The sequence below is a fragment of the Nyctereutes procyonoides genome, unplaced genomic scaffold (assembly GCF_905146905.1).
Source record: "Nyctereutes procyonoides isolate TBG_1078 unplaced genomic scaffold, NYPRO_anot_genome, whole genome shotgun sequence".
Classification (NCBI taxonomy): domain Eukaryota; kingdom Metazoa; phylum Chordata; class Mammalia; order Carnivora; family Canidae; genus Nyctereutes; species Nyctereutes procyonoides.
This window is the reverse complement of record NW_026575124.1, coordinates 5,618,116-5,637,853: the sequence shown is the minus strand read 5'-3', so window position 1 is coordinate 5,637,853 and position 19,738 is coordinate 5,618,116. Positions and strand designations below refer to the sequence as shown.

At 42.5% G+C, this 19,738-nt stretch overlaps 1 protein-coding gene across 1 annotated transcript; it reads right to left on the bottom strand.

The window, feature by feature from the left end:
• Positions 1 to 10,479: 10,479 nt before the first annotated feature.
• On the bottom strand, positions 10,480 to 11,475 carry NEUROD4 (neuronal differentiation 4). The gene has a single exon (XM_055336875.1). The coding sequence runs from the start codon at positions 11,473 to 11,475 to the stop codon at positions 10,480 to 10,482; it is 996 nt and encodes a 331-aa protein (XP_055192850.1).
• Between the last annotated feature and the right edge of the window lie 8,263 nt (positions 11,476 to 19,738).

The following is a 19,738-nucleotide window of genomic DNA, read 5'->3' as shown; positions in this document are numbered from 1 at the left end:
TCTTGCCAATAAAGAAGATAGATCCATGACCAAGTGAAGACTTTCATATTGTAGCGTAAGTCTCCCGGTAAATGGAAAGACTTGGCAACGATAGTCTTTGGTCTTCCCCAAAATGAGCAATGGTGGTGATATTTCTGTTGCCCTGAAGACAGATACTCAGTGACTTTCCTCAAGGAGGCTTGGTGGACAGTACGGTGGGGCTTTGTGCCGTGGGAATCAAGACACGGGGCTCCTGCCTGAGACACAGCGGAGGAGCGGCTCGCATCTCCTGGCGTGGACTCCACCCTCACCCATTGCCGTGGAGCCCCCGGCCCTCGCACAGGATCTAAAAAAAACTCAAGTCCTCCCATTTGGAGAAGACGCACCCAAATGGGAGCGTCTTTGCTCTTCTTTTGGAATTCCTACTCTCTCTCTCTTCTCTGCCAGTCTCACTCAGTCTTTATGTGGGTTTATTTCCGTCTCTCCAGTTCTGCTTATTTCCTTTTTTTTAAGATTTTATTTATTTAGGGATCCCTGGGTGGCGCAGCGGTTTGGCGCCTGCCTTTGGCCCGGGGCGTGATCCTGGAGACCCGGGATCGAATCCCACGTTGGGCTCCCGGTGCATGGAGCCTGCTTCTCCCTCTGCCTGTGTCTCTGCCTCTCTGTCTCTCTCTGTGTGACTATCATGAATAAATAAATAAAATCTTTAAAAAAAAAAAAGATTTTATTTATTTAGAGAGAGAATGTGTGTGTGTGTGTGTGTGTGTGTGTGTGTGTGTGTGTGTGTGTGTGAGTGAGTGGGAGGAGCTGCACAGGGAGAGGGAGAGAGAATCTGAAGCAGATTCCATGCTGGGTGTGGAGCCCAACACAGGGCTTGACCTCACGACCCTGATAGCATGACCTGAGCTAAAATCCATAGTCAGACGCTTAACCAACGGAGCCACTCAGTTGCCCAGGTTTTGTTTATTCCTAAAACCCTCCTTCTTCAACATTTTTTCATTTGTCTCTGTATTTTTGCTCCATATTATTGCAACTGGCCTCTCTGGCTCTGTCTAAATAAATAAATATTCTTGTGGTCAAGCTTTTGTTATGTTCAATGGCATGGGAGACATTGGGCAGATAAAACTCATGAAATGTTTGCAGTATTTTTCATTCACGCATAGATTGGTGCAAAAATCACCCTGACAGGAAGTCATGGTTCCCCTTTTATTTTTTTTTTCAAGTGGAAAGGGCGATTTTATTACGTGTAAAATGGACTTAATGTGGCAGGAACCGTGGACTTAATTTCTTGAGATAAGATGCTTTTAGGCTAATCAGCAGGTGTGTGATGCCTGGATATAAAGGAGCTACAGCAGACTTTCTTTTTTTTTTAATTTTTATTTATTTATGATAGTCACACACACAGAGAGAGAGAGAGGCAGAGACACAGGCAGAGGGAGAAGCAGGCTCCATGCACGGGGAGCCCGACGTGGGATTTGATCCCGGGTCTCCAGGATCGCGCCCTGGGTCAAAGGCAGGCGCCAAACCGCTGCGCCACCCAGGGATCCCATACAGCAGACTTTCTTGAGACAGGCTCCAAATGACCAGAAGGTAGGAGGAAGAAACCCAAGAAACCCGTGCCCTGTCCTTCTGGAAGAGCTGGAAAGGAAGCCAGGTGAGAGAGCGGCTGGGACGGGATGGATGGAGGGGATACTGGAGAGGCAGTGGGTCTTGGCACCCAGAGACGCTTGGCATCCTTGCATATGACATTACCATGACTCCCCTCTTATGAGTCGAGTAGACTTGGACATTATCTGACACTTCTCTCCCAAAGGCACGTAAGTTTGTGGGGTGCTGACCTAACATCACAATTCCTAGCACATGTTTAGGTGCCCCCTTAAAAAGGTTGCTCTATCTCCTCCTTACTATACAGGAAGGACTTCACCGGGAGCTGTCGACGTAAGAAGATACAACAGCTTCCCATCTCAAGAGCTTATGAGCTAGTAGAGGACAGCTGGTTGGAAATAGAGCTTTATTTCTAAGGTCAGCTTCCATGATTCTGCAAAAAAGAAGAAGGCAATGATGAAATGAGCATGCAGAAAGGAGGCAGTAGGGAGAATAAACATGAGTACAAATAAACCACAAAGAAGGAGACAATGGTTAGTTATCACAGGGGTGTTTTGTTCACGAAGGAGGAATTTCAGGTGGAATTTGCAGGGTAAGTGCAGTTTTGGTAAGTGATGGAAGAGAGAGAACCCTCTGGAATGGAATTGCCAGGAGCGAAGGAAACAGAGGCAGGCGACCGCACGTTGATTAGAGGCACGATAATCCAAAGAGGCAACACAAACACGGAGATAGGGCGGCGGCTAGGACGGGGGGCGGGTGGGGGGGGACTTCCGATGACAGTGAGGGGAGAGTCAGCCCGAGGACACGGACCAAGGCCGGTGGTGGACACGGATTAGATGAGAGGCTGGCAGTTTGGCCTCCACTCTGCAGTTCTTGGAGCCCGCGTGTGAGGCATGACGTGGTCGCGGCCTTTCTGTAAGACAGTGAGTCAGGCTGCGTGGGGGCCCCGGGGGGACATTGGAGGCAAAAAGACTAGAGGTCGGAGAGGGAACAGTGTAGCATGAAGCCAGCCAGGTCCCGAGGGCCAAGGCAGGCAGGGGCACAGGGCGGCCGAGGGCAGCTGAGAAGCAGGAAGGGCAACGTGGAGGGTGCCCGTGTCCTTTGATCCCTGTGTCCCCGGCGCTGTCCCCCTCTCTGTACGGGCCCTCCGGGCTCTCTGACTTCTGTTTCTCTCACTTCCCTCCACGTCTCTCTTTCCCTCGTGGGAAGCCAAGCTCTGCGGGCCGAGGGATGCTCTTTCTCACATTACCTGGCAGCAGCCAGGCGAGGCCTGGAGTCTCTCTTCCAGAGCTTGTGCTCAGGTGAGAAAGCAGCTTCCCTGGGAGCTGCTTGCAGAAGCAGAGACCCCCAGAACGTCCCTCAACCGCCCTGCTAACCAGGCCTCTCCCAGGCTGGCCTCCACGCCTCCAACAGGGCCCAACAGCTCGGAGCCCGGCCCCCATCTATGTGGTGGGCCTTGGACATCCCGGGCGGGCGAGTGGGTAATGGGGCCTCCGCCCAGCAGAACCAGGCCATGCCGGGGCCCAGGGGAAACGTGACTTCCTTCCCACCTCTCTCCTCCACCTCCCCTGCCAGTCCTTAGCGTCTCACTCACTTATTCTTACTGAGTTAGTGAAGGAAAGAACCCAGCACGTAGACTTGCCAAAAATTAAATGGCCCTAAAGTGTTTCCATGTGACTTTAGACCACATCCAAATATATACATGCACGTATATGTACGCCTGTGTGTGGATGGATGGACGTGTGTGCTCAACACCTACCTTCAGATACACGCATACACATAACACACACATAAATATAGAACTCAATGTACATTTTTTTTAAAAAATCAGAAAGGGAGACAGAATATGAGAGACTCCTAACTCTCAGAAACGAACTAGGGGTGGTGGAAGGGGAGGAGGGTGGGGGGTGAGGGGGACTGGGTGACAGGCACCGGGATGAGCACTGGGTGTTCTTCTATATGTTGGCAAATTGAACACCAATAAAAAATAAATTTATAAGTAAAAATAAAATAAAATATCAGTACATTGAGATGTGTGACACACATATACACACTCAACGAAAAGTAGGAACAAGCTTAGTGTGAAATTTTGTCCATAGATCACCCGCAGCATGCATTATTCATACGGATAACTGAAAACGTGCTGTTTTTGCAACCAAGTAAATGACACAGTCCACATCTTCCTATCTTTTCCCACTTAAGGGAGGGAAAGGGGCCCAATGTAGGAATAATGCAATTTCTTAATTTGATCTTTGATTGTTTTAACTTTGTTTATATCAGCTCCTTGTAGCTTATGGGCCTTTCAGGCGCCAAACATGTTGCGGTCATCATCTCTGGAGCGTAAGTTCATTGCTAGGAAGCTGCCCTCTAAGTTGACAACAGGCTGAAAGCACCCCATTTCCTTAAAATAGCTACCTGGAAATGAAAAAAAAACCACACAAAAACCCTACCTTCATTTTAATGTTTTTGCTCCATTGTTGCTTTATTTGTCAGCTTTGCCTTAATAATCATCATTCATAATCAAAATACACATTTTCCCCCAAAATGTGTACATCTGTCAGTTAAAATGGACATTGCCCCCCGCCCCATGGAACCAGGAACATATTAAACAGAGAGAAACCTCAGGCATCTGATGACACAATCGTTTTATATATGAGAAAACAGAAGCTCAGGCAGTTTCCACGCCTTGCCAAGTCCTCATATTTGCTAACACATTTCTACATCGGTTTCTACAATATCCAGGACCCCTTCAGTGGCTTCTTTTGAAGACCGACTCAATACTGAGAACTGAACTTTGTGACTTATACCTGCTGCGCATGCTCAGTAAACAGCAGTTTTCTCTTCCTTCCCTTGAGTCTGTAGCTGTTGTTTTCTAGAAATTTCCCCAATTCACATTTAGTAAATTCACTACTTAAACACATATGAGGCATTGATAGAACACTTTATTTTCATGTGTATTAGGACAGCCATGATGGGATTCCTTTAATTTTTATGATCAGCTACTTCTCTGGTTTCTATGCATCTGTACCTAGCCTGGGCCATAATTTTCTTTGCTTTATATAATATTTGTAGTGATTAACTTTAGCAAGGTTAGGAAAACAATGGAGGCTTTGAGGGGTTAATTAATTTAACCAAGAAAGTTATCCAAAATTGCCATAATTAATCCATTAACCTTACTTCAGAATACGTGTTTTACTTAACCCCAAATTAAGTAGGACTTCAATTATCTTTTTTTTCTTTAATTTTTATTTATTTATGATAGTCACACACACACACACACACAGAGGGAGAGAGAGAGAGAGGCAGAGACACAGGCAGAGAGAGAGGCAGGCTCCATGCACCAGGAGCCCAACGTGAGATTCGATCCCGGGTCTCCGGGAAAACGCCTTGGGTCAAAGGCAGGCGCTAAACCGCTGCACCACCCAGGGATCCCGACTTCAATTATCTTAAACAAATAAACCAACAAACAACATTGTAATCAGATCATCTCTAACCTACCTTCTAGCTGATTGCTCGCCCTAGCTAATCGGTTATATCTGAGTGTCAGTTTCCTCCTTTATCAAGCAGTATCTGTAATACTTGAACTATTGGCCCTACATTGCTCTCAATATTGAGTAACTGTGTAAAAATGCTCTATTATTTTACACCTTGCCAGGCTATAAACCTACAAAGCATGGTCGTGTATTTATTTCCGTATCTGACCCTTGGCTTAGTGCCTGGCCCACAGAATATGCTCAGGAACTCTTTGTAAAATTAAATTGAAATGTAGCACATAGGACTATGTATTTGTGAGGTGATAGTATTCTTTTTCTCCATGGTTTCAGGTCAGATGATAGCAAAAAAGCTACCACAAGGCTCCTTTTACTCTATACCAATTTCTAGGAAAGAAAGAAAAATATAGTGTCTCCTATTATGCAAATTCAGAAAATTTGTCTCTGGGGATTTCTGTTTCAGATGTCCCTGTGATGAGTTAGAAAACGCTACATTCCAACGTATGGGCTCTAGGTCAAAAGGCTTGGGTTTTGATGTTGGCTACAATGATTTACCACGTAAATGCAAAGGATCTGCTCTGTCCTCTTGTTCCCTCATCTGTTTCCATCTTCTCCCTGATAAATAATAATAATAATAATAATAATAATAATAATAATAGTCGATTGTTTCCCTTGTGCCAGAACCTGAGACAAATCCTTCACTGGAATTATCATTACTTTTAATTCTCATATCAACTCCATGGGTTTGATGGAATGCCTTTTTTATACAAAAGGAAACTGAGGCATAGAGATGTTCAATAAATTGCCTAGGACTACTCAACCAGGTAGTTTCAAACCCAAGTCTACCTAATTCAACCCTCTCAACTACGAGTTCTGTGGGTGCCCTAAGCCTGCTGCAGTCACCATCAACACGTTCCCAATCATATATTGGAGGCAAAGAGAAAAGTCAACATAAACATAAACATAATCAAAAAATAATGAACATGGGTGGCAGTAATTACCTCTTATTAGATACTTGCTCTAAGTTCTGGGTATATAATACTCAATTGACCCATCATAATAACCTTGTGACACAACAATTATTATTATTGCCATTTTAGATTTGAGGGATCTGAAGATTTGCAGGATTAATCAGCTTAACAGAGGTTGTTCAACCAGGAAGTTGCATAATTAAAATATCATTTATTCGATCCTAAAGCAAATGTTCACATGAAGGCGATGAACTGTTCTTCAAAGGTATGTAGCCAGACAAAAATAATCTTGAAGTTAGGTTACTCCTCTGCCAATAAAACATTTTGCAATTTTCATTTCTGTAATTCCCCACTAAAGCTTTTTCCCTAAAGCTGTAAAGATCTATCACATGACGGCAGGGAAATAGATTTAAGCCTTCTGGAAGATGGACACTTTCAAGCATTGCTCTGTAAGCTAGCCTAGATCTACACAGCATACACAGGCAACATGCAACACGATATTGAGCTTTTGTCGAAGGAAGGAAAGTCTTCTGAGATTCTATTGTAGAGCGTGGGGATGGGCCGCCGGGGTCACAGATACAACGGGATGTTATATGTAAAGGATGGCTGGAGGGGTGTCAGAAAGTTCCACCGGCTCTGGCTTCTTGCAGTTATGACATCCTTATGCACTAAGCAAAGAACCACAAAGAATCATTCAAATCTTTTGGATAAACCAACTTGTTCCAATCCTGGCTCCGCCATTGACTAGCAGTGTGAGCTTGAATAGACTATTCTATGCCTTAGCTTCCTAATTTGTAAAATGAAAGTAACAGTAGTGTCTCCCTTATAGGGATGGTTTTAAGATGGAATGAATTAGTACACGTAAATCACTTAGAAAAGTGACAGTACATAGTACACATCCAATAGCTGCAAGATGTGATTTTTGTTATCTGTCGGTTTATCTTTATTCCTCCAGAATATTATTTGTAGATTCTCTTAATAAAGTGTCAAATAACATGGATACATGATTATTCACTCAGTATCATGAAAGATTGGAAAAATCTAAATTATGTAATTTAATTTCGTAAGTTATGGTATTTTAACATGGAACGCTAACCAGCTATAAGAAAGAATTAAGTAGCTTTTTATGACATGAGACAATCCTCCATGGTATGTGTCGAAATAAATTAAAAGTAATATGCAGAAATGTGTTGCATTATACCACTGGTGGGAAAAGAGGAAAATAATGTGACTTCATATTTGTACCTAACGTGACTAACATTTTCTTATATGCATAGACCTCTGGTACCTAATAAATTAAATCTTAAAAAGTAGTTTCAAGTTGGAGAGTGGGTCCTGGGAAGATGAGGAAAGCAGTGGAAGTGGAAGGATGCTTTTTGTTTCATATTTTAACCAACTTTCTCCCTTGACTAACCAATTATGTTTTATTATCATCATCATTATTTCTTTATCATCAGCATTTTATTCATGTAAGAAGGAACCCTGAAAGAAAAAAGTGAAGAGATGTTAAGAAGCAGTTGCCAAAAAGCATACTTCATAAATTTTGAAAAGTTGGTAGGTCCAATTCTGGATAATAGTCCATCATCCTACGGGCCACCTCTGTGTTTCAATGGTTTAGGATGCCCATCGCCATAGATTTCTGTAAATGGGAAGATATTTTTTCCCTCCTGCTGATTACATAGTTGATTATGTGTGTGGCAGAGATCGGTGCTTCTACGTGTCTGGCTGCTTAGTTTAGACCTTTCAAATCTTCTGGCAAGCAAGTTGAAACACGGGATGTAAGTTGCCCTGACAGACCTGCCTGTGCTCTTGCTGACTATTCACAGGACATAGAGTCCAAGAAGAATGATAGGTGAGAGTGAGGAAAAACTTTGAAGACAGACAATGCAACACAATGTCTAATAAAACAGCTTTATTTCTGCTAGAAAAAGGAGAGGAGAAACAGTCTGGGTTTTGTGTTTTTTGTTTGCTTGTTTACCAAAAAAAAGTTTAAACAATTGCTTTCTTTTTCTTGTATTTAATAAAGTACCGAGAAGAATGAAACCACCTTGGGTGAGAGCGTAGGCTCTTTCCAATCATTCTCCCAAATTTCAATTCAAATAGAAAGTCTCTCTGAACAATCCCCAGAAGGGCCTGGATCATGGGTACCATATTCCTCAAAAGCAGAAGCAACAGATTCCCAAAAAATAACTGGTTCATCTTAGAATGAATAGGGGAAGGAATCTGAAAATTTTAACTTGCATAGCCATTCAAATTATTGCTTTTATAAAATCATTACAGGTAATTCTGCATTCAGTCTCTCCTTTCGCCTCACCCCAAACTCAGGAATTCCTAGAAAAATTATGAGCTACTTTCCAAACGAAGACTTCGGGGGAGGGGGGTGCGGGGTTTACAAGCGCATGTATGGAGCCCAAGAAGTTTGCATGAAAGGAAGGGGGAAATAAATTAAATAAATAATATCTAATAAATAGCTCCAACAACATTCATTATCTACAAACTTAAATGCCATAAAATGCTAGATCCCCCCAGTGTCTCACAAAAGTAAGTGCCAGGATAGCCTCAGAAAGGATGGCTTTGTAAACATTTTACTCGCCTTTTCCCTCTAGAGCAGTGTGGTGAGGGGAACCACTTTGGTGACTGGTGGGATTTAAGATCTCTCTGCAAGGGTCTTTCAAGGGGATTTACAAACCAAGGGTGCAAAATACAGTAGGGTCAGTGCTGCAAGCAAAATGGAAAGAGAGCAGTTTAGACTGTAAGGAGATAATAAATAAGAGGGTGAAAAAGTCAAGATATACAGATAGTTTGGCAGGTTTTAGGGGATAGCTGAGCTGTAGAAAACAACATACTAATGTGCCTTATCAATTTTATTCATTGGCCCTATTTGTGTACCCTATATCCTAAACTTTCCTCTCTGACAGGAGCAGGATGCAGCCCACTATCATGTAAACCATTTAGGTTTTTAGTTTGTTTTAAATAATCGCCCTGGCATATTGAACAGACCAGTGACATTTCTCAGATCACATTTCTCTGGAAAAAAATTTTGACAAAATTAGTGTTGATATTTTAAAGGAAAGAAGAGTAATGTGAAGAAAAAATAAATATCCTACAAATCAGGATAAACCTGTGATGAAAACACAGATTGGTAAAAGCATTCACTGACCTTGGATTTGATTTCTGCATCCCTAAGTCTGCTCACTTGGGATGTTATCTACAAAATGTAATAATATATTATGTTTTAGAAGTGAGAAAGAGGTAACAATTGGTGGGGGAGGAGATAAGGAATTATATATGCATTGGAAAAAAAACAAGTTTGATCAATAAACTCATTGGTGCTAATCCTTCTAGAAAATATAATAGAAATTGTTGTGGACAGAGGTCAGCTGTTCTAACCATGTTTTCTGTAACAAATGAAATTTATATTGCTAAAGAAAACTTAGTTTTCCTGTGGGCAGGTTATAAGGTAGAAGGAGGCCCCAGACTATGGTTAGTCAGTGTAGCCAACAGCCATTTTATTGCTCTTGAATATGGCCCTGGTTGTTTGCTGATTCCAGTAGCAGCACCTGAGTTTCTTCAGAATTTCCAGAGCCCCTGGGTTATTGAGGCTATGAAATGGTCTACATGACTTCTTGAAATCCCACTGATCATAAAAGTCTGAGGTTATGGTGACTTGCTTGCCCCACCTCTTCTACTGAGGAAGTGCTTATGAAATATTATCAAGGATCAAATTGGTAGGAGATCTCTATTATGGTTCTGATATTACTAAGGAACGGATGTTCAGCTTTCAGCCAACAATAAAAGAGCTCATCTCTTTAAGAGATGAGCTAGTCACAGTGAAAACCAAGTTAGGATTTTAGTCCTTGGAGGCTATTTTTAGTCAGATGCAAAGAAGTCCTATCAAATCCCCAAGAGAAATGCATCTTGTGCTCCTTTGGCAACTCCATCTAATCGTTCCACACATATTGTCCATTTCCTATTATTCTTCAATCTTTTCAGTTTCAAGAAGTTTACAGGCATGATCATCAAAGTTATTGAATTTCGTAGCTGTGAAGGACCTTAAAAATCATCTAGACTTAAAACAATTTCCCAATTTTACCAGTAAATAAAGAGAAGCCAGAGATGGAAAATTAATTGGCCTGGATCATTCAATGAGTTTTTGGCATCATTAGAATTGGGCCCACGGCCTCTGTTTTATTCCTACAAGATTGTAAACAATCCAGTAATTTCACTTGAGGACCCTAACTAAAGAAATCAATACACTATGAGAAGCTGATGAGAAAAGAGGGTGGCAGGTGCAGGAGGGCCCAACTGGATTGGGACTACCGTGTTTGATATATATCTATAGGGTTCCACTAAGGTCATTGAATCTTCAGCTCAACGATTTGAATCATGGGAAACATCTTCACATTATTCTCTGCAATGCTTATCTTTTTGCCCTAATCAGTAAAGATTGTATTCAGTTGAGCCCCAATGCCATGGTGGGGGTAGGAATCATAGGACATATCTATGGGAACATCATAGCGAGGGGTACCAGCCTGAAAGGGGGTTGAATGCACATGCCCTGAGCTTAGATTTGCAGAGGGGTAATGTGGCATGAAGCTGTAGGACTTATCCAGGTCAGGAGATCCGTCTTGCTTCAAGGAGAAGTTCCCACTGATGCTCAAGGGGGGAGTGAGTGGGCCCTCATAAGGTGGTGTACTGCAGTCAGGTGGATGGCTCCCAAAGGATGATTCTCCCAAACTCTTGAATACTGGGGGTTTGAGATTAATAAGGTGTGTTTCCATATGGCCATAAGGAGGACTGGGGAGCCCAGGAGACTGGTAGTTGTAGTTATGGACAGAGATGGCAGAGTCACAAATAGGGGATTTCTCCTCATGCTTCTCCAGGAGGACAGACTGAGGGCCCAGCTGGAGGCATCCAGCCACCAGATTGCTTGTAGGCTGAGAGAGCCCTTTGCAGAGCATCTCCACAAAACCCTTCCCTTCAGGTGTCTGCCCAGTCTCCAGAACCTCAGACAAAGCCCAAATATAGTTCCTGGCCAGTCTAAGAGTCTCTATCTTGGAGAGCTTTTGGGTCTTTGAGTAACATGGCATGACTCTCCTCAGGTTGTCCAGGGCATCATTCAGGCCGTGCATCCGGGTCCGTTCTCTAGCATTGGCCTTGACTCTTCGAGCCCTGAATCTCTCAAGGCGAGCTTTTGTCATCTTCTTTTTCTTAGGACCCCGTCTCTTAGGCTTCTCCCCATCCTCTTCCTCCTCTTCTTCCTCCTCAATACTGTCATGCTCTTCAGCTAAGCTGCCAAGCATCCCGTAAGCAGCTGGTCTTCTCTCCTCCTCCTTCATCTCGTTCTGAGAGCCCAGACCTTTGTCCATCCAGGATGATGTGTTGACCAACTCTGTTATCTCCTTGGATTTCACATAAGGTTTTGCCATTTCTAGATTCTGGAAAGGGAAATGGCAATTATTAGTGTCTGTGAATATCTGCTTTAATTTAAATCTAAACTTTCTTTTTATATCTTAGATGTAAAGCACAGAATGATATTGAGATTCAACTTATGATTATCCACTCCAAGTCCACCATTCTAAACAAGTAATCTAAGACTCAAATAAATGCCCAGGATACTAATATGGCTATGGGATATTACAAGAAAATCAGCTAAAGAAAATAAAAATTGACTTGATCATTCCTTGTAGTACCAGTGCCTAATTCTTTTTTTCCTCTGGTCCTGTGTCTCATGGATATTTTATGCAAGAAAAATGGATATAAGAGTCAAAATCTATTTTTCCTTCTTCCCAGAATACAGATCATGGAGGGAAGTAGATAAGGTGGGCATCATATAAATTATTGCCCAAATAGAGAAACTTCTGAAAGTAAAAGAGGATGCTAAAGTAGTTATAACTATAAAATATGCATAAAATAATTATAATTACTACAAAATTTTAAAAGCATATTAGTAAGTAAACTGTTGCATTTTATACCATAATATAGATGAAACACTGTGGTGTTTCGGTGTTTCTTTCAGACTACTTTGCTCTCCAGAGGACTGCCCAGCCTCTGTTTAGCGACATATCACATTTAACCTATAACATTCGATGTTTCCCACTGACTCTACCAACCGTTAGCTCCAAGCATCCTAGGAAAGAGCCGTGCCACGACTGACCGGTACCCCACATGACCATGAAATAGTTCTCTCACCATCACCTGAAGAGCATTTTGTTTTTCAGCAAGGACCTTGTGGTCTGTCTAGTGTAGTGGTGTTAGAGGTGTTAGTGACATGGTGTCTAAAAGGATCAGGAAAAGAGAGCAGGGTTACCACTGACTATTTTTTAAATTTCCCCATATGTTACAGTGAAAACTCTTCCATTGTACATGCATCACCCATCACCATACAAGACTACGTCAGAGCAGCTAGATTTACAAGCCAGAAGTCTACAAAGCTTATTTAAGATTATCTTAGTGAAATTATTATAATAATATTTCTTTGAAAATGAAAAATCTGGAACAAACACTATACTTAATGGAACATAGTGGTTGCAAACATGGAAATAGCCTGACTACTTTAATTCGCTTGCCTAACAGATACTGTTTAATCAGAATTTTCTTTGAAAACATTGGCAGTTTGAAAACCAGAAGATACCAGTGGTTTAGTAAACATTTTGCATTCAATTCTGGAAGAGTGAATTGTTTTGAGATTTGCTGAACAATTTGTAGGTATATAATTTACCAAATAAAAGTATCTGAGAAGCTCCACTGGGGCATCCCAGTTTACCAGTTTAGTCTTTGAAATGTTAAACCTTCCATCACTTTTGTATAACAGAAAGGAGGGAGCATGATAAATGTTTTTTGATCCTTAAAGCTTGGGCCTCAAATCAATGCATGCAGGATTCAGTACATAGATTTTAAGAGTACAAATATACGATTTGATTTGTTTCTGGTAATTTGAACTTGTTTTCTTTGTAACCTCATTTACCTCCTATAAATAATTAATGTTACCACATTGCAAAAACAGCCTAGGTTTCATGTTAATCAGCACGGAAATCATGTCAGCTTGACTTACTCACTTAATAAGGCTTCCTGGGTAAGCAGCTTTATTGAAAACACACATTGGAACCTATTGGTCAACTGGCTGCCCAGGCCAAGTTAGAAAATCCCACTTTTAATATGGATGATGGAGCTTGTGTGCTGAGCTGCACTTCTAACTCAGCCAGATATCCAGAGGGAGGGTGAAGGACCTAATTAACTTTCTGTTAAAGTAACACAGACCTTTCTGAGGCAGGTGCACTCTGAGGCCAAAGAGGATGGAGTGGGCTTGGGAAACACAATGTTCCACACGTAATTATAATAACATTTGTGTGGCCTTATAGCCAACCTCTGAGGGAAATAGGGATTTATGCTTATTTTGTAATCAAGGTCACTGTGGGTCAGAGATTAAGTGACAGAAATGCAAAGATATAAAGCGGATAGAGCAGGACATAAAACCAGGTCTTCTGATTCCAAATCCTAGGTTTTATGTTCTTTCCTCCTTTCTTTTTCTATCACAGCTACAGGAAGAAAGAAGGGCACTTTGACTCCAGAAGGTGTGGATCAGTTTAACTAAGTCACCAGGAAATGACCATCTTCCAGAAAGGCTAGTTCAGGTGTTCTCTGCAGTGTTTGGCTCTCAGGATTCCTTCCTCTTCCCAATTTTTTTCTTGTTGTTTCCACTCTTTTACTCCTTCCTCCCTTTTCTCCTCCATCTCCTCTTCATCATCATATCACCGGGTCATACTTACATGCATGGAGAGTTGAGAAGGAAGATGCGAGAGAGGAAAGAAGAGTCTCCTGAATTACTCCTTACAACTGAATACCATCCTAGCCTCTGTAATTGACCTTGTTACTATTACTATTATACCCAACTCCCTACCTCTGGACTCGAGCCAAACTCTGTTAATCCTCACCCTCATCAAGAACTAGGATTCGGAAAATAGACTATCTTTTACCTTTAACATAATGTAATGGTTCTGTCAGAGTCAAAGAGCTACTTTCAAATCAGATTATCAGCAGGTATGAAGGATAAGAAACAACTGGGTTTGGCTAAAACAGTGAAAAGGGCAATCAATTTTCATCTTTGTTCTCTTACCAACCACAGGAAAGATATAGATAGCTCCAGTTTAACTGTCTCTTCTCCCACAGATTCTGGTCCATTAGCTCTAAGAGGATCCCATGGGTATATAGTGTGGCTTTGAAAGCATAGAAGATGGAATAACACACACTGTAGGCCCAACTGCTCTGATCCCTGGTTGCTGATCTCAAGCACATTACACAACTCTCTGATCTTCCATTTCCTTTTTGATAAAATAAGGATAAGGTATATTCAATGTGGTTCATGCAAGATAAATGAAAATAAGAAAAGATTGTATAGACTTTTAATGTGGTAGAACATTATCTATATATTGATCTTGTGTTAATTCTTGAATTTTCTTATCTAATCTATTTACACATTTGCATATTCAAAAATAAAAATTGTTTCTCACAGATAAGTAGCAAAAGTAGATTGTACTAACTATCGTGCCTCTTATTATCTTGAGGGAACCTCCTCTGATTGGCTCAGAAGTTGATCTCACAATTGCCCAACAGCCAGCCATTTTTCCCAGTGTGGCTGGACAGCAGACTCTGGAGTCAGATGACCTGAGTTTAAATTTCAGTTCTGTTACTTACTAGATGGAAGACCTTAGCCAGGTTTCATTACCTTTCTGTGCCTTATCCCCTCTGTTTAAAATGGGAATAATAATAGCCCTACTTCATGGGATTATTGTGAGCATCATGAGCTAATATATGTAAAGATTTGATCAGAGCCTGACATTGTAAATGCCTTGGAAGTGTTAGGTACTATTGTTCCTAAAGTTCATCATGACATCTTCTGGTCACATGGACAAAAATAAGTATGATTTCAATCTGTGTCTAATATTGATTTTATGGCAAGAAAGGCCAATGTTTCTATGTTAACACCCATTTTGAAACATTCCCTGACAAGCCCACCTCTCCAACCTCCTATTGAAACTGAATACCAAAGCTTCTCTCCTGTTGCAAGAGGTGAGGAAACAGACTTCTACCAGCTGTCTCTATCAGATTGACTCAAACTCTTCCACCATATTAACCAAGGAAGTTGGCTTCTTTAATTCTGTTTTATAATTGGGAGACAGCAGTTTGCAGACACTTCTACTCAGTTACACAAAATTTTAGGTGCATGAAATTTCTGGTGGAATACAGAAACTTTTGGCTCCTGGACATTTTTCCTTTTGTCTTTGATTAAACACTATTGGGGATAAGATTACCAACAGAATCAAGTGCCAGAGCTCTGAGGAGAGAAACAGTGTCTCTCAAATAGAAGTAAAGTCCAGGACTCTTCAGAGATTAAAAAAAATATATTGGCCTTTGAATTTTTCTACCTAAATATCTCCAATGCATCATCAAAAAGTTCTCTGGAGGTTGGGGGGTGCGAGTGGGCAGGTCATGAACAACCAGATTTAGATTTGAAATTGAAGATGTGTATGGCATAGTTCTGAGTTCTGATCACAGAAACCAACTTGGCTCCTCTCCAGAACAAGTATCTAATCCTACCATGGCTTTTAGCCTGTCAATGAACTAGCGCAGAGTCATATTGAAAGAACTGTGAAACTGAGACCCTCTTCACTCATTTATTACTTACCTATTAAATGAGCACAGAAAAAAATATTTTCTTTTTCTATGCTTAGGGCAAAGTGGAAATAACATTTCTGTCTTTCGTATTTCGTTTAGAAGCTTTTATGAAAGCAAGGAAATCAAGCACTAGTACTTTGTAAACTCATAAGGCAAATGTAAAGGTTGACAATTGTTTGGTAGAAGCAGAATGGGAAGCTCTATAGCACTGCACACAATATTGTGATACACCATTTTAAGTTTCCCCCAATTTTTACAAAAGAAATTAGTCCTCAAAATATACATGAGGCTGACTCCAGTGTAGCAAAAAAAATCAATGAATACTGGCTCTGGAAGTAAAATACAGTCTTCCCTGACTCCATCCTCAAATGCATTCTAATCACATAAAGCCTATTTTATTCTTTGAACTTGGAATTTGGACTTCCTTACACATCTATACAATATGACAAAATTTTCTCTTGTCATCTTTACTAAATTTCACAGTTAGTCAATTCTCTCAAATTTGAAATTGTCTCTCACTTATTAAAAAACCCATTCTAGCAAAATGTTTGCTTAGGCAATGATTGTGACTACTCAATACTTTAATTACTGGGGCTGAGGTCATTGGGCATGACTATTATGTGGAGCTGTACTGGAATTCATATGACATTTTTACTATTTCCTGATTTGTTGTGGAGAAGTCTCAATTGATGAATAAGTGGGCAAGGAGTACTTGCATGTGTATGTACGATGATTAGACACTGTCTTTCCTCTTGGAAGCTGATTGTAGTCACTTCACCTCCTGACCCTATGAAAAAAATCCTAAATACAACAGAAAGAGGACTATTCAGCTAAGTTTCTAGGGAATCTGAGCACCAGACAGCCTAAATGCCTTGCTCAGAGTTGCAGAGTCTTCACATGGAAAAAACAGAATGTCGACCAAGGTGTTCACAATTTGCACTGCCTAAAACCATCCAGTGGGTTGTTTTCTGCTCTTCCTGCACAACTTTTTATAGTCTAGCACTTTCCCTCTTGGTTAATACCTGTACACACACACACACACACACGTGCGTGCTCGTGCATACATAGGCACATCTTATCCAACGTATCCATGTCATACTTCACTTTTCATAACCTCAGATTCAAATGGTAAAGTTTGCAAACAAAAATTACTCGATCTTTCAGTTCCCCCCTCCCCTTGTTCTTGAACATTTCCTCTCTGGTCCCTCTGTCAAAAAAAACAAAAACAAAAACAAAAACAAAACAAGGGAAGTGTTTACATTTATTAGTATTGTCCTGAATACATTTTGGGGGTGGTGAATGATGGATGAGTGGAAGGCAGAGGAGACAAAAATATACATAGACAATCTTTCCTGACTTCTTAGCTGAAAGGGCTGAGAAAAAGCAAAGTTTCCCCCACTCCATTACAACTACCTAAGAATTTTAGCAGAGCAAATGGGGGCAATGATAAGAATATACCCCCATGACTTTCCTTATTCTATCGCCATTCCCCGTCTTCCCCTGTCCGCTCTCTGCACGACCCTAAAATGCTGGCGCGGACCAGCCAATTGGGTCAATTCTTCCAATGCACTTGCTAAGCCACCTCCGAAGAGCGGCTGAACTTTCTGGACACCTTTCCTCCTGCATTAATAAAATGGAAAAGTGGGTTGGACAGAAAAGGAGGATTATTTATGAGGTCTAGTTCATAGAAATGATTGAGAGTATGAGTTGCCCTTCAGGGAGCACATGCCATGGGGACTGGTAAGACCATCAAAACTTTAATACCTGTCCCGCGAGGTCTCCCTGCTTCTCGGTGCAGGGTTCCTCAGCCCTACTCCGTCCTCTCCCAGCCCAAGGGCTCCTGAGGTCCGCAGGAACTTCCCACGGGAGCCTTGAGGGCGCCGTCCTCCCGCCTCCAAGGGCTCACCTCCGCCAGTGGCCGTCCGGGTGTGGGCGCTGGGACTCTGCGCCCCGGGGACACTCAGGAGCACCTGCCGGCGGCCGCCAAGGGGCCCCGCGCTTTCAGCACCGCGGGTGAGAACAGCTCCCGGACCGTGGGGTATTCAGAACCGCGGGTGTGGACAGCTCCCGGACCGTGGGGGAGTTCAGCACCGCGGGTGAGGACAGCCCCCAGACCGTGGGGTTCAGGACCGCGGGTGAGGACAGCTCCCGGACCGCTGGAGTTCGGCACCGCGGGTGTGGACAGCTCCCGGACCGCTGGAGTTCAGTACCGCGGGTGTGGACAGCTCCCGGACCGCGGGTTTCAGCACCGCGGGTGTGGACAGCTCCCGGACCGCGGGGTTCAGCACCGCGGGTGTGGACAGCTCCTGCCCTGTGCCTTCAGCACCGCGGCCCGGGGCAGCTCCCGCCCTGCAGCCGCGCTTCCCTTTTGAGGCCACGCTGGGGCGGGGCGGGGACACCGGCTGTGACCCCTCCCCGCCCGCGGGAGGACCCGCCTCCCTCCCTCCCCCTGCCGCGGGGACCCTCCCCTGCGTGCCTGCTGGCTGTAGCTGATTAAATGGGGAGAGGAGTTAGGACAAGGGGAATAGGGAGGGGAGGGGAAGGGGAGGGGAGCTGCTCCAGTGGAAGGTGAGGAAAGGAGGACTGGAAATTACAAAGATCTGGAGCAAGAGAAAGTTGGGGTACATTTGGAGAGGCTGGAGTGAGCCTCAGCCTTGGGCCCAGGGCGTGACCCCCGGGGTCCTGGAATCGAGTCCCACGTCGGGCTCCCTGCGTGGAGCCGGCTTCTCCCTCTGCCTGGGTCTCTGCCTCTCTCTGTGTGTGTCTCTCATGAATAAATGAATGAACAAAAATCTAAAAAAGAATGAAGATTGGGAGAGAGAGCTAAGCAGGGCGAATGAAAGCAGCGGCCCACGTCTGAAGGGACAAAAAAATGAGAAAGATACACGCCCAGGACACAGCATCATTGATCGTTACCTTAGGCAGGTGGATTGCTCTCTTTAGTTTCAGAACTCCAGAATTCCTAAGAGTAGAAGGGAAAAGTATCTTCCGCTCCTTTCTTTTCCACGTGTCAGACTTATTTCTGTTTAGACCCTCTTTATTGTGATTACTGGCTGTAGACAAAGCCACATCTCTTCATTTGTCCTACTGTCCTTTCAACTTTTCTGTTTGCTTGAAAGGTATAAGAATATAAAGCAGATGAATGGAATCTTTCATTGCCAGGACACTTAGATCCTCAAATCACAAGCTGGAATCCACTGTTGTTTTTCAAAAATATATCAAAATATATTATTAGGCATTATAGGTGTTGGAAAAAGTCCACCTGAGTAGCAGTAGACTTAGCAGAAAGGAAAAGTCCTATAATTTCTAAAATCCATGTGGTGTTATGAAGTAAGATTAATTGGCTAGAACAGAAAGAGAAAACTAGGGCTGAAAAGATTTCAAGTATATGGACATGCTTTATTACTAGAGCCACCAAGGCAAAGCATAGCCTCTTCATTTAAAGATGTAAAGTAATAAATAAATAAACAAATAAATAATAAAAAAAAATAAAGATGGAAAGTAGGGACGCCCAGGTGGCTCAGCAGTTAAGCCTCTGCCTTCAGCCCAAGATGTGATCCTGGAGACCCGGGATCGAGTCCCACATCGGGCTCCCTGCATGGGGCCTGCTTCTCCCTCTGCCTGTGTCTCTGCCTCTTTCTCTCTCTCTTTCTGTGTATTCTCATGAATAAATAAATAAAATCTTTAAAAACAAGATAAAGGTTTAAAGGATTCTGTAACCTTCTAGTGGTTCCAGGGAGGAAACGGAAGGGTACTTGGACCTAGCAATAGACTCCACGATGTCCAGTAATTCAATTTCACTTACAGTGTCAGTTTTCACATCTGTAAAAGGATCTGATCAGTTAAGTTTAGTCGTAAGATAGAATTCTGTCTCCAAACTCAACCTTTTTTTTTTTTTTTGGAATTGCTTTGGAGGGAATCCCCCAGATTCTTGGAAATCACATGCTCTCCCGATGTAACAGGCACATATCTAATAAAGACGAAGAGCTATGAGAATACCTGATGTTCAAGGAAAGG